Below are 14,237 nucleotides of genomic sequence, written 5' to 3' on the forward strand. Positions count from 1 at the left end.
ACGGTTTTATTTTGTGGCATTCTCGCAGCACACACCCAGACAACTCAATTTTGGAAAGGTCTTTTCAAAGTAAAATGTCCTCGACCAGGAATTTAACCCGGGATGTTAAGGCTATTCCTCACGCCGCCGCCACTACGCCATCGTAGCGTAGTACAAAGTTGCAAACAGTGTACGTTTATACGAGATGCCCTTTTTAGAATTTTATACTGAGTCTGTAGACAATTTAGGTAATGCCTCGAATCGAAAGCGAATTTTAAGTTTTGCTGTCCCGAGACAGCCTAGACGGCCGTTTGGAGCCTTGGGCATACTTACTTATTCTGTGCCTTGAGGCCATAATAATTTTTTTGCAAGGGCCATAACAATTTTAATTTTTCTGCCTACCTGCAAACATAGGCTTAGTCTTAAGCTGTCGCGGGCCTAATAATTATGGTCCGCGGGCCGTAGTTTGGAGACCCCTGTTCTAGTCTAACGTGCTTAGGTGAGTTGCGTAAAGAGGGCTTGACTGCATGCATCCATCTAACTTTACATAGGTACTTGCTCTACATAGTGTTAGGTAAATGGGTATATGAGCCGACACTAGCCCATGTTAACATGGTCATATAAATGGTATGGTGAAGTCAGAAATTAGATATCATCATTTTATTTTTTTTAATTTTCATACAAAATAAATTTTATAAAATCCGATTTGTATGAAAATTAAAATAATTAAAATGAAGATTTATCAATTTTCTGAATTCACCATACCATTTATATGACCATGTTAACATGGGCTAGTGTCGGCTCATATACCCATTTACCTAACACCCTGTATATTTTTATAAGCTACTGCTGCGCGGTTGAGATCACTTACTATGGCACTAAGCACTGTCACCACACTATCTATACAGGGTGGCCAAAACAGTGAGGTCTAAAAGAAAAATTTAGATTCCTTACATCAAGGTGTACCTAAATCACCCCCGTATATTATACGATTGTGCTTAGTTTAGGAGATAGAGTTAATTTTGTCATATTTTAAAATTTTATGACCTAGTAGGCTTTAAACATTTTTATCTTTTTTTTGGGTTGACTATTTTCAGATTTCTTTTTTTCGACAGATTTGTTATGAATTGCAGATGTTTGAAAAAAATAATCACCTTTCTATCTTTGATTCAAGATACAAAAGTTTTGTTAGAAACATTAAATTTATGCTTTTATCAGAACACTATCAAATTTACAACTTAAAAGTTTAAGTAAAAAAAGAACTTCCATAGGTACAAAACCATTTTAAAAACTGCGCCGTTTTCTGCACATTCATAATAATACAAAAAAAAGATCTACTTAAGTAATAGGCCACTATTTCCTGTAATCGGTCCACTAAAGTGGTAAGTCGGAGATTCCGTTACATGTTTTTGACTTTCTTAGAGTGAATTAATATTGGGAATCCTCTAAGTTTACATTACGTAAAACAGATTTAGAGCAGTAACTGGACAGAACATGTTTTTATTCTCAACGAGGAAGCTCTTGCCCTTCATCACACCTGGTGGAAACTGATGATTATGCTGAAGGTGGAAGGGAACTTCGACTACAAAGGAACTATGGCTTCCTACCTCCAAATTCCGGAACACATTGTTATTTTAAGTAAATTTTGATGAACATAAACCAAATATCCCTCCTACTTCTTCTNAAACGAACGAACGAACGATATATTAAAATAAACATGACACAGACATACTTCGTCGGTTATATTTCGACGATGTAATCTCGGAGTTTGCTCTGATTAAGGCAAGGAAAATAATGTTTTAAGTAGAGATGAAACGGATAGTTGTTTGGCCGGATACCGGATACCGGATATCCGGCCAGCTGCTAGGCCGGATAGCCGGATATCCGGCGGCCGGATAGTTGGCCCATTGTCTCGTTGCATGTCGTGACGAGTTTAGCGCCGCACAGGTGCTTCGAACGCGACCACTATTAGTAGACTAGACTAGTCAAACTTTTTGAAAATCGAATCCGTCCGAATAGAATGTCAGATTTTGCCACTTGTCTAGGGGGCAGATCAATTCGGGCGATTTCGGTTGCCATCGTGATCGTGAGTGTGTGATTAAATAGCGAAAATTAAATTAGTTTACTTGCTGCATAATTTTACTGAACTGCATCATGTCATCAGACCAGATCACCAGTGAAAAAAAGTTCGCCTATTTTATTTAGTGATAGTACAAGACTCGAGGCGTCGAGTCCTTTTTTTGAAGCCTCGAAGCGGAATGGCAAGACTCAGTGAGCTCGGTAGGCTCGGTGCCCCGAGCTTAGCCGAGCTGCGAGCTCTCTGAGCCATGCCTCGAGGCTTTAAAAGAGCTCGATCCTTCAAAAGAGCTCAAATCTTCGAAAAAAATAAAAAAACATCACCTACATTGATTTTTGTTAAAGATTCTTTAAAGGACAATGACCAAAAATGTATGGAGTGTGATCCAAATGTCCACCACTAACGAGAGCTATGTAGTAAAATAGTCTACTAAATACTGATTCATTATAACCAAACCGCAATCAAAAATATGCTGTCAGTAAAAAGTTATGACTGAATGAAAAGTCTGTTTTTTGCCTTTTCATCCGAAAAATGTTCTTGATGTTATGTAATGTCGCATGTGGCGCGGGGTTATAGATGAACTTTACTAAATATTATACTAGCTGTGCCTACGACTTTGTACGCGTGAGAATTGTTAGAAATGTTTCACAATTTTACAACATTTGTCTTTACTGCTCCGCCCCTATTGGTTGTTGGGTGATGTTATTTATCTTAAAACCATCCTTGATAAATGGGCTATTCATAACAAAAAGAATTTTTAAAATCGGACCAGTAGTTCCTGAGATTAGCGCGTAAACTACTACATTTTTTCAAACAGTCATAACTTTTTACTGACAGCTTATTTTTTTTTCGTCCCATACTGAAAGTTAATCTCTTTTTAATGGACTATAAGCCAGTATAGGTCTCATTGGTGGTGGACATTTGGACCACTTTTGGTCATTGTCCTTTACTTATATTTTATTTTGTTGGGAAAAGTTATAATTCTAATCGTATGTAGTCATTATTTGATTTGTGTCCTTTTGTGAAAAACGTTTTTCAAATATGTATTTCATTGTAGGTATCAGAATTTCTGCAGTTTTATTAAATAGAACGATCTTAACACAAAAGTTAACTGGGCTTTCAAAAAGGCTCGAGCTCTGCGAAAGACTCCAAGCTTCATACAAACGAGGCGAGCCCCGGCGAGGACTCGGNGTATCGTTCTTTTTTCTATGCCGACAAGGGATTTGCTTCCTTCTATGTTATATGTATAGAAATGGTGAGTAGTGGCTAAAGGTAAAACCTATAAACTTACATTAATCAATAAATAAAACGCAAAGATATGAATCATTTATAAATATTATTCGTAAATATAGGTCGAATGTGGTACAATTAAAATCAGAGGAAATATTTGTATCAATTTCATATAAAAAAGGAAACATCCAAGCAGTATTTTCTACACTTTATCATAAGGTATCTTAGTACATCAACGGTAAAAATATGTTTACAACTATATAGGAACTTGAGCTTAATAGAAACGGGGTAATGATGTTACTGATTAACATAGAAAATGTAACTTACCTAATGAGCATGTATAGGTAGTTTTTTCAGCGACAGAAAACCCCATTGCTAATGATCAGGTTCTTAAGAAACTTAATGAAACTCTACAAAATTAATCATCTATTTGAACCAAGCACTTAAAATAAATGCAGTTTAACTGAATTTTTAAAAGTCATAAATCGCAAATAATACAATATTAGAAAAACCTAATAACACTAAATATTAGAAATGCGATAGAGTGTAGAAAATAGAAATATTGATTAGATGATGCATAAAACCAATAAAACACGCACACTATACCAAAAATCGTGTTGGTTAAATCTTTGTGTGCTACTCTAGATAAAATTGATCAGTACCTATTTTATTGTTATTTAAAAAGTCTATTATGTATAAAAATATTAAAATGTATTTAAATGTCAAACAGGTTTGTGAATTAAATGTAAATGTCTGGTGGTGGGATATTCAGGTAGTTCCCAATGGTTCAATTTAATATTTTAATAAAAATAACTTCGAAATAGAGTAATTTTACGCGTAGTGAACGTAAGATGTTTACAAATGACTCGAGAATCAAGATATTGCCTCACACATTGTCTGAATTTTCGAAGTTTATGTAATAAATAATAAAATATTCATAAACTATGCATATTTTTGTGTAACAAATGTTTTATTGGTTTTTGCGTAATGTGTCATACTATAAAGTCGCTTGATTAAGCATACAGATGATTATCCTTTACAAACTAATTAATAAGAAATAACCATTTTAATACTTTAAGACATAAATAATAACACATTTTAAACAATTTAACTTGCTTTCTTTGACTTAAAATCTCTTATTACTATTTTGACTACACTAATAGTATAACCAAGTCCGTTATGTTACATTGTTAACTATCCTAGACTGACATAATGTAAAAGGCGGTAGGCAGACAACTCCTTACAATTACAGACTCAGGAACAGAGTGCGGATGAGCTCTAAACATTCATTAGAGCTTCCATCTAAAATATCAGTTATTGTGAAATGGATATTAAAGATATTGGTATTTAGCACTATGTACTGGTGGCAAATGTGTTTGTGAGACAAAGTAAGAACTGGACTTACTATTTATCGAAATGCAGATAAACAACCAACTGTTCCTAAGTTTGATATCAATATCAAATGTGCAGGGACCATGAACAAGCACTGGATTAAGTATTTAATTAGTGCTTTTAACAAAGTAAAATGTAAATCGATGGCTTCTGTGCATAATGAGTTATCTAAAAATATCTTTTTAGGGTTTTAGATCTATCCAATGTACAAACATCAACAAATTCGTCTAAAATATGATAAACATGATTTTCATTATGCGAAAGGCGTCCAGCGATCTGTATTTATCAATTATTCTACTATCAAATTTTACACTACGGCCCTGTGACATTGTCATTGCCTAGTTTATGTTTAACTACACTCTCTGAAACTTAAACACCGGCGCCATTCAGAAGTTACTTGTCCTCACACATTTGTTATGTAGCTGACAAAGTATACTTAGGAGCCATCGACATTTCCTTCATCTAATCTATACACAAGATAACTTTACAATTTTCCGAAAATTCCGCTTCAACTTTACATTAAATTAATCTTAACCCAGACCTAAATTTTGTGACATTTTCTTTGGTTACTTTACACAGAATCACATGGGTAGTTCAAAAAAACTTAAATTATGTAACAGAAAATGTAAGAAAATATAGGTCTAGTACATAAAAGAGACAGCTTTCTTATCTTAACAATGGGAATGTGGGTTGAATCAAATATTTTTTATAAACCAGTAAATTGTAAATATAATATTTATTTTCAGGTTTTATAGTTGTCTGAGTGAGCAATACTTCTGTCAACCCGCATTTAAAACGGACTCTAATGTCGTGACGTCGTAAGCCTATCTAAGGGCTGCGGAACCGGACGCATATCATAAAAGACTTGTTCAGCTGAACTGAAAACAATAAGATAGCTATACCACACCTAGTATACTGACGCTGTACCTACCGGTACTACAGTAGCAAGCTTTACAACACTTGTAACTTACAATAATTGAAAATGTGAGAGCCCAAATTTATCAGAATCAAGGAAAACAATTGGTATATACCGTTTAGGGTACATTGGACTACAAAAGTATTAAACCTGCCTCTTTCAATGTTAAGATTGAAGCTCTAACCAGCCGGTTTCTGAGCTAGGCGTTCAAAATCAACGTTTTGTCTCGCGACGCTTAGATAGTCTGCTGTGATTGGTCGACGAGACTCATATCGACCAATCAGAGCAGTAAACAGTCACTTGACGAGCTGTTGATTTTTATCGCATAGTTCAGAAACCGGCGGTAAATATGACACAATGACATGTTAAATGCAAAATAAATAATACATTTTATCACACCACATTACAAAGTAAGCATTAGATTATAGATCCAACAGATATAAGGAGATTCCTAATTTTTCTCAAGCATTTATGTCATGATTGATTAATTAACACTTCTTAAAACCAAGAATGATTCCCGAAGTCTGAATCTCTGTAAGTCTGGCGGATCGTTTTAACACCTAATACTAGATTAGTATAACGACAACGTACATACACATAAATAGCTACTTGAACGGAACACACGCACGCACACATTAAGACTACCAATATGGTGGCTCGACCTAGCGTAACTTAATAATGAATAAATGATCAGTCTTAAAAAATTCATGACCCCATGTGGATCGCGGCACTGTCTCTGTAAATAATACATCGTGTTGATCCACTCTGTTGCTGAGTCGAACTTAAAACATATACACTTACGAGAGAAGGAAATATTAACAAAAAAGCACTGCTGGTTAAATTTTCAACAAAAAAGACAGCACATTAAAGCGAACAATAATTAAATCACTGTTAAGCGTTATATTACCTAAATAATGGATCCGTGAAAAATCCATACAACACAAGTCATCAGTAATGAAATACCTTCACTACTTGTGGACTTATTGAGTTGATGATTAGATCATCACTCGTTTAATAGTACTTTACCCTATGCCTCAGTAAATTTAATTAAATGACTTATTGAAACATTTCGCATGTCAAATTTTAATGAAAGATAGGTTCACTTATTCTGAGACCTAACTGTAAACTCCCCATATTCTATATTAAGAGGATTTCATAAAAATGCTCATTATTTTAAGCAATACATAATTTATACTAATCTGTTTATTTGAATATTATAATAACCCATGCTGCAATTAACTATAATTATAAGGGTTCCTCCATTAACTAAGTTGGAGTACCCAATAACATGGAATGCTCTAAAATCTGATTTCTATCAGTATTAATGAGTAATATTCAAATAGCCAATAATTTTCTAATGTCAAGTATAAAGTAGCAATCAGTAAACTGGAAATTTTAATACAAACAAATAAGCAGGGTCACTGGTATAAGAACATACATTCATAACCATTAATTGTTACTAATCTACAGTAATCTTCTATATAACTTATTATTTATTATGGAGGATTCTGCTATTTACATCAAGTAAATATTTACTTTTGTAATTGAGTAAAAGTAAGTCAATGACGTCTTGTAGCCGCATGCCTACATAATCCTTACCTAATTAGTTATTCATAACTGTTAGTTGACTAAAACCTTTAAAATTGATTATAATCACATCATCTGATGATTAATAATATTGCTGCCACATTATACACAAACAACCATTTCCTATCAAACTCATTATGCATTATATTGCTTCCATAATCTTTTTTTTTTTAACTGAATGTCTTGTTTGATTGTTATGTAGTAGGGTAAACCAGAGAGTGATTGCCCACTGGTAGTGATTGCCCGCTTTAAGAATAATATTGTCAGGTGCTGACTTTGAATCACTCTAGTTAGATTTGAATTTATTTACTAAGTAGATGGCTCCGAGATCAATGTACAGTAGATTTAAAATTTACAATAGGAAACACTAAAAAAACAGTTATGGCGGATTTTGTCAAGACGGGTGAAAATGTTACTCAAACAGGTAAAGACTTTAACAATTTTACTAAGGAATTAGTTGCTTAGAGGTTAAATTTTTTTTGCAAGTTATTTAATATTCAACTAATGGTGTATAGTCATGATGAAATTATAAGTGTTTTCTCCATTATCAATGAAAATAACTGATAAAATTTGATTTCTAACGGTCATTTTAACGGTGGGTAATCACTGCACGTAAATCTGTATATTTTTAGTTATTGCCCACCATAATTTCAGTTATTGCCATATGTTAATGCATAGTTATTGCCCAGGGCAATTATTATTAGAGTGTTGCCACCATGCAGTAGCAGTGTTTAAGTTGCTCATTGCTAGACTTGTTTTGCAATTTACAGGCATAAATATTGAAATGGTTTTTAATGTCTCATTTTCAGTATGCCAAAGACTCCAAAAGTTCAATATAGCATAGAAAATTTGCAAAAAGCGATTGAAGCTGTACAAGATGTATCCAACAATTTATCTACAAGATGAATTGCTGAAAAATATGGTTTGGCTTGAAAAAATTGATAAAAATTCAAACGCAAATACAAAAAATTAAAATCCTACGTTAAATCTACTAGTGAAAATGTTAATTGTATGGAAATAGATACAACTTTAGGGAAGAATAACCAACAGCTAATTGAACATTCTGAGTTACCACTTGAACTGATATCAAAGAACATAAAAAATAAATACATATATAATTACATATAAATTTCAAATTTTTGCGTCATCTATGTTTTGAAGTAGATGATTCTGTCTCTACCGATTCTGACTCATCAACATCAGCTCAAGAAATATTTGATAATATGTTAATAAGGCCAAACGCAATTTATTTTAAAATTTTGAAGACTGTACTACTAGAATTTAAGTTTAATGTTTTGTTTTGTTTATTTAAAGTCTATTTTGTCATTTTAAAATTGATTATTTTGTTTTAAGATACTGGGCAATTACTGTGCTTTGATGTGGGCAATTAGTGTAAGTAATGGGCAATGACTGTACTTTTTGGAGGATTTTAAATTTATTTCAATATTTTCTAAGTTACGTAAGTTTTCACTAAAAACTGTTAATATTCTGTTTAACAGTTTATTGAGTTATAAGAAAAAAGTCATAAATGGTCGATAATTAAAATACTTTCTTTAATTTTTCATCTCAATGTGTTTGAAATCTTTAAGTGGGCAATAGCTATACGGTTTACCCTATAAAAATTATCACAAAGCTAATATTACCAAATATTTTAAATTCCCCTAATTTCTACTTGTTTTATCTTCGCTAGAAACGTCGTTAAATAATATTGGCACGCGGCACACTTCATACCAATAACCTTACTCAAGTCAGTCATTCCCCAGTTTGTTGAGTATAGATGACCCACGCTGAACTGTCCCGCCAAACTCAATGACAGGGGGGCGCTACCATCGTTCAACTATATGGTTTCCAACATGGCAAAAATCTGAACCAGCGATCCGGTATTGACGGTGGCGCCCCACTGTCAATGTCATCGACAGGACAGTCCAGTATTTTGGAACTATAACATTATGGCTAACAATCCAACAATTATAATAATTGAATTTGAGACTAAACTAAGCACAGCGCCAAACGACGTATGCAACAACGCATCCTGATACGGCTAACTCCTACCATTCTGAATTTGACTTCAACGCGTAAAAAAATAAACAAAGACGCAGACTTATCGATTCGTCACTTTGGAAAAGAGAACTAAATAACTAAAATTTAAAACTATATTCGAGGAGGGTCAGGAGAGCTCGCCCTGCACAAGCAAAAATACGAGCTGAAAAGTCCGAGACACGTTTAACGCAATCACGAGTGCTTCACGACTATGACGCCGGGCCGCGGCGGCGGCGCGCGCTCCGCCTTCTTCGTCAGCGCCAGCGGCGCCTCGCCGCCCTCCTCGCGGAACAGGTGGTCGCCCTCCAGGTGGCGGATGGCCTCCACGATGGTCTCGAGGTTCTGCCGGCTCGTGTTCGGGTTGTACAGGCGGCTCGGGGGCTCGTGCGCCGCCTCGGGCAGCATCTCCACCTCCACGCGGGGCTCCGCCTTGATGGCCGCCTCCAGGAGAGGCGCCGCCGTCGAGGCCGGCTCCGCGACGGGCGCCGGCTCCGCGTCGTCTTTCTCGAGCTTGCAGTCCGAAACGTTGGTTTGATCGAAGTGGATCACGGGGCGAGGCATTTCTCTCCCGTCTGGATATTGATTTTCCAACGTGTGTAGACGCTCCTCGAGTAATCGACGCAATCGCCGCTCCCGTTCAAGTTGGACCCGCACGTCTCCGCTCTCTGCATCTTTTTTCTGAGGAACGCTCGTTACTGTTATGACGGCCACGGGTTCAGGAGACCGAGAGTTGGCTAAAGCGTCGTCCGTAGAATCGGGTATAATGGTAGGAGTCGTGACGTGAGTGAGTATTTCACTTTTTCTTTTCTTTAACGGAATTTCTCCTCCTTCATGTTGATTCAGAAGTCTTTTTAGCTGGCAATTTTGAGATAGAAGTCTCGTTTTTTCTTGTTCCAAAGAGTAAATGTATTCGGCGGTTTGTTGCAGAATAGCAGCCTGTAAATTGAAATTAAGAATTTATAAAAAACTGATATAATCTTTGTATATCAATGAACAAAAAATTCCAATTATTACTATTAGCTCATACATCGACATAAGTCTTTGCTGAACTAATGTCAGAAGGTATGTCGAAACTAAAAATAATACCTAAGATGAAAAGTTCTAACTTTATGCTTAATATTTGAATTTATTTATTAATAATTACTTACTTTGCTTAGCTTTTCTCCTTCATGTCGAGGCAACAATGTGCGTAATGCCTGAAACCCAGCATTAATGCTTTGCATGCGCCTGCGCTCATTGCTGTTAGCAATCTCTCGACGAATTCTTTTTTCTGCTTCCATTGTTTTTCTGCCAGGTGCGGAATGTTTTTCGCCCCTAGAACAATGTAACTTTAGATAAATAAACAGTAACTATAAAATGAAATGACTATTGTAAGAAGTACTATTAGTACTTATTGATGAATACTGCCAGAATAGTCATAATCTATTTAAAATAATAAAGTGAGCAATACATATTATTTTCCCAACATTAATTTGTTTCTGATGTTATGTATACCTATTTCACATTTTATGCAAATTAATTAGTTATTATTTTAGTAACTATGAGAAACTATTTAAGTTAAAATATTTTTTTTACTGCAGCCTCATACGACCGCTTAAGGTTTGATGGGTTATAGTTAAACTTTTATAAATATTATTAAAACACCCCTTTTGTTGGTTTTTTATAAAGTTTGACTAATAATTTGTCATACCATTTCGTTGGTATGATCTCAAATTAACCTTTCCTATTTACAGAATTTGTAAAGTATGTCATCATTAAATTACGATTAATTTCATGAATAGAACAGGAGATCAATTACAATAAATAAATTACACTATCCAAAGTATCCAAACAGATGAATTTAATCAAAATTCAAAGCAAACATTTAATAATACATATCCACATTCTTGTAACTCTTATAATAATCATTCAGATCCATTTTCTGCTACTTATCATAACTATAGTACCTATTTAAAAAAAATGTTTTTAGAAATAGGCCTGGGTAAGGTTTAAAACTTTGTATTTGAGGCACAATATGGAAATAATATACTCTACCATAAATGATAAGTCTTGCTTATGCATGTCTATACATATAAATAAAACTTTCTTCCAGGAACCAAAATGGACGGATGCAGGCAATACTTAACATTTTGTATGCCTATACATATATCCTTAGTGATAAATAAATATAATTACACATTAAAATGAGATTATGAGCACTAAACAATGTGCCAAACATTGGTATTTTATTATGGCATTTTAATTTATTTTAGGTTACATAAATATTTAAATAAATAAATAACTGGGATACGAGTTCTTGGCAACCCGGTGACTGTGACAGGTATTTCCACAACTATTTCAAAATTATTATGGTACAATTAGGTATGTTTGTTGCTTTTTTATAAATGATAAAATTAAGCTTTTGCTCACACATGGATATTATCAGGCTTTTGTATAGTCTCGGAAAATCAACAATAGTTGCAACATAAATAGTAAATACCTAAAATGAACATAATGAATGAAGTATTTACGCGAAATGATACATGTGTTGTGTATGATAGTAAGCTTTATCGCAACAGTAAAGTAGGGGCGCATACTACGCCTATTTGATTTGACCAAACATGGCGGCACAACAGCTGACTACAAACCGGCACGAAGCGCGACTGCAGTCATATGGTCATGATAATGTTGTCTTTCGTACAAAAAACATTGGAATTAGAATTTTCATAGTAAACAAATACAATATTTGAGCTGTAAACGCATCAGATATCAAGATTTAAGACAAAATGCGCGGCCACGCCGGGTGTATCCATACCTGGTAAAAGCGTGATCAGATGCCTCCTCTTCGTACAAGTTGTAATCTTCTACTTCTAGCAAACAAACATCATTATCGTGTAATGACATAACTCAGGTGCACTAATTATGTGTTTTTAAGGATGCTTCATCTAAACTGCACTGAATTTTAAGCACAAAATAGCAAATGTGTAATCACAAGAACCACAATGGCGGGAAATGACAATGACTTCAGTCAGGTGACGCTTCGCGAATTTTGGATTGTACAAGTAGAGTTCACACTGTTTTCACTTTTCACCACACTTTAATGTAATTGTTTAGTTTTTTCACCGTGATTTTATATTATTTAAATGCAGAGTACTATTACAAATAGAAATTAAATTGGAGGGAGTCAAGGGCAACACGACATCGATGCTCCATGCATAGACTACAACCATAGACAACAGACAACTTACACCCCTCTCCCGCCCTCCCATACCTCGACGGTACTCTATGCTTTTTGCGCTTTTTGTAATGAAGAGGAGAGGAGACGGGTTAATTTATCAGCTTGACCATAACATGTTATTCCTCTGTGATTAAAAATGAAATAATCTGAAAGCAAGACCTACAAAATATGAATTTTAGTTCTTATTAGTTTCTCATTAGTTATTCGAAACGCAAAAATAATAAAAAATTCGACAATTTTTTTTTATTGATGACCTCTAATCCATATAATTTATATTATAGCCTGACCAGGAACATAAAAACCCTGGCATAGAGGCGCTTCAATTGCATTTGATAGTGCAACACTGGGTACAGTCGTACCTGTATTAAATTAATAGGCTAACTTTATGTATCAGGATTCAGGATTATAGGCTAATTTAATATTTTTATAAATTAACAAAAAATATTATATCATAGGTAAACTGGTTTAAATAAATTAAATGAAACCATCAATCGAGCAAGTAGGATTTTATTNGGTTTTATTTTTTTTTATAATGTATTTAACAAATTATCAGTTTTATCGGAATTCATTAATTTTCGAATCGAGTCACACGATATCATTCGATGACTTTGCAAATGCAGTACGATGATACGATTACTTTTACGTTGCGGCAATCACTAAAATTCGCTAAAATGACACTAATGACGTTTAAAAAGTGGCACGCTCGGCTTCATACAATTTTTGACACATGCTGCATCTATCCTTATCTGTGCATCCACGACATAAAATAGGCCCCTTATCCATAAAGGCCTCATACACGATTACGATTTCGAAATCGATTCGTACGTATTTTAGGTAGGTAATAAAAAACGGAAGTAATTTAGGAATTAAAACTGTCACGATAATTTATAGGGCTGGGGATACTCGGACATTAGATTATATAAGCTTGGACATGTAAATTATGCGTGCGCTGCGATTATTTGTATTATTTTAGATTTTCATGCATATTTTAATTACTTTCCAACAATTTGAACAAAATAAGTTTTGCCAAGCCAAATCAATGCGAACACATATAATACTTAATAAGAACTTGACAAGTTTCTTCATCCCCTCCCCAACCCACTGTCGGCAAATGCGCCCAAGTCAATCAAATGGGCTCCTTGTCGACACGGAAGAAGAAGATAGGTTAACCCTTAATCGGGGAAATAATTTTCCACCGGGCCAGGATGGACAAATTCAATATTCTCCTGAATGATAACACCTAACAATGCCTATCTTACAGAAAAATAAAGACAAAGTCCCTAGTCGTGAAATATGGTGGTCCTCGTGAAATTTTTGAGAAGAATGTTTTATTTTAGAATTATTATTACATGGAATGCAGTAGTATTGACTATTGCTTTTTTTAATTTTTATTCATAAAATGACAAGCAAAGTAGTAGGATTAGAAGACAAGAACGAGTTTAAAATCAGTTGTCAATTTAATGAAAAAATCACACAAGTACTGATGATTTCGGACTTTAATTAAATTTTGAATAAAGGGACATTATCTCCCGGTTTTTGATATCAAATTTAAAATCCACGCACAAAACTCACTCAATAATCGGTCTCAGTTTTAATTCCTACACATTCAAATTTAAACACTGAATTTAACTTGCTAGTAATTACTTACATAACATAGTTTTTTACAATATGCCGTGGCAGCCTTTAATTAAGACAGCACTTAGTTTTAAGCACTTTTAGTTATAGTAATTTCTTGTATGCGTGTTTGTCTTGTTGGTTGTCCTAATAAATAAAATAAAAATAAAAATAAATATCATTAA

The 14,237-nt window shown here is 34.4% G+C and overlaps 1 protein-coding gene across 1 annotated transcript; it reads right to left on the minus strand.

Annotated features, from left to right (window-relative positions):
• Window positions 1-9,088: 9,088 nt before the first annotated feature.
• Window positions 9,089-12,425, minus strand: crp (transcription factor cropped). Its single transcript, XM_028317334.1, has 3 exons — window positions 12,016-12,425; window positions 10,370-10,535; window positions 9,089-10,157 (listed from the first exon to the last, which is right to left on the minus strand). Exons 1-3 carry the CDS (start codon window positions 12,102-12,104, stop codon window positions 9,414-9,416), a joined length of 999 nt encoding a protein of 332 aa, XP_028173135.1. The 5' UTR covers window positions 12,105-12,425; the 3' UTR covers window positions 9,089-9,413.
• Window positions 12,426-14,237: the final 1,812 nt, after the last annotated feature.

This window comes from Ostrinia furnacalis, unplaced genomic scaffold (assembly GCF_004193835.3).
Source record: "Ostrinia furnacalis isolate ACB-3 unplaced genomic scaffold, ASM419383v2 OfSCF6157, whole genome shotgun sequence".
Taxonomy (NCBI): domain Eukaryota; kingdom Metazoa; phylum Arthropoda; class Insecta; order Lepidoptera; family Crambidae; genus Ostrinia; species Ostrinia furnacalis.

Excerpts from the sequence above, each read along its gene's own strand:
- crp (XM_028317334.1), bottom strand. The coding sequence starts at position 12,104 with ATGTCATTACACGATAATGATGTTTGTTTGCTAGAAGTAGAAGATTAC. Across the intron at positions 10,536-12,015 it reads TCTGATCACGCTTTTACCAG|GGGCGAAAAACATTCCGCAC; the intron begins GTATGGATACAC and ends ACATTGTTCTAG. Across the intron at positions 10,158-10,369 it reads AAGGAGAAAAGCTAAGCAAA|GCTGCTATTCTGCAACAAAC; the intron begins GTAAGTAATTAT and ends TTCAATTTACAG.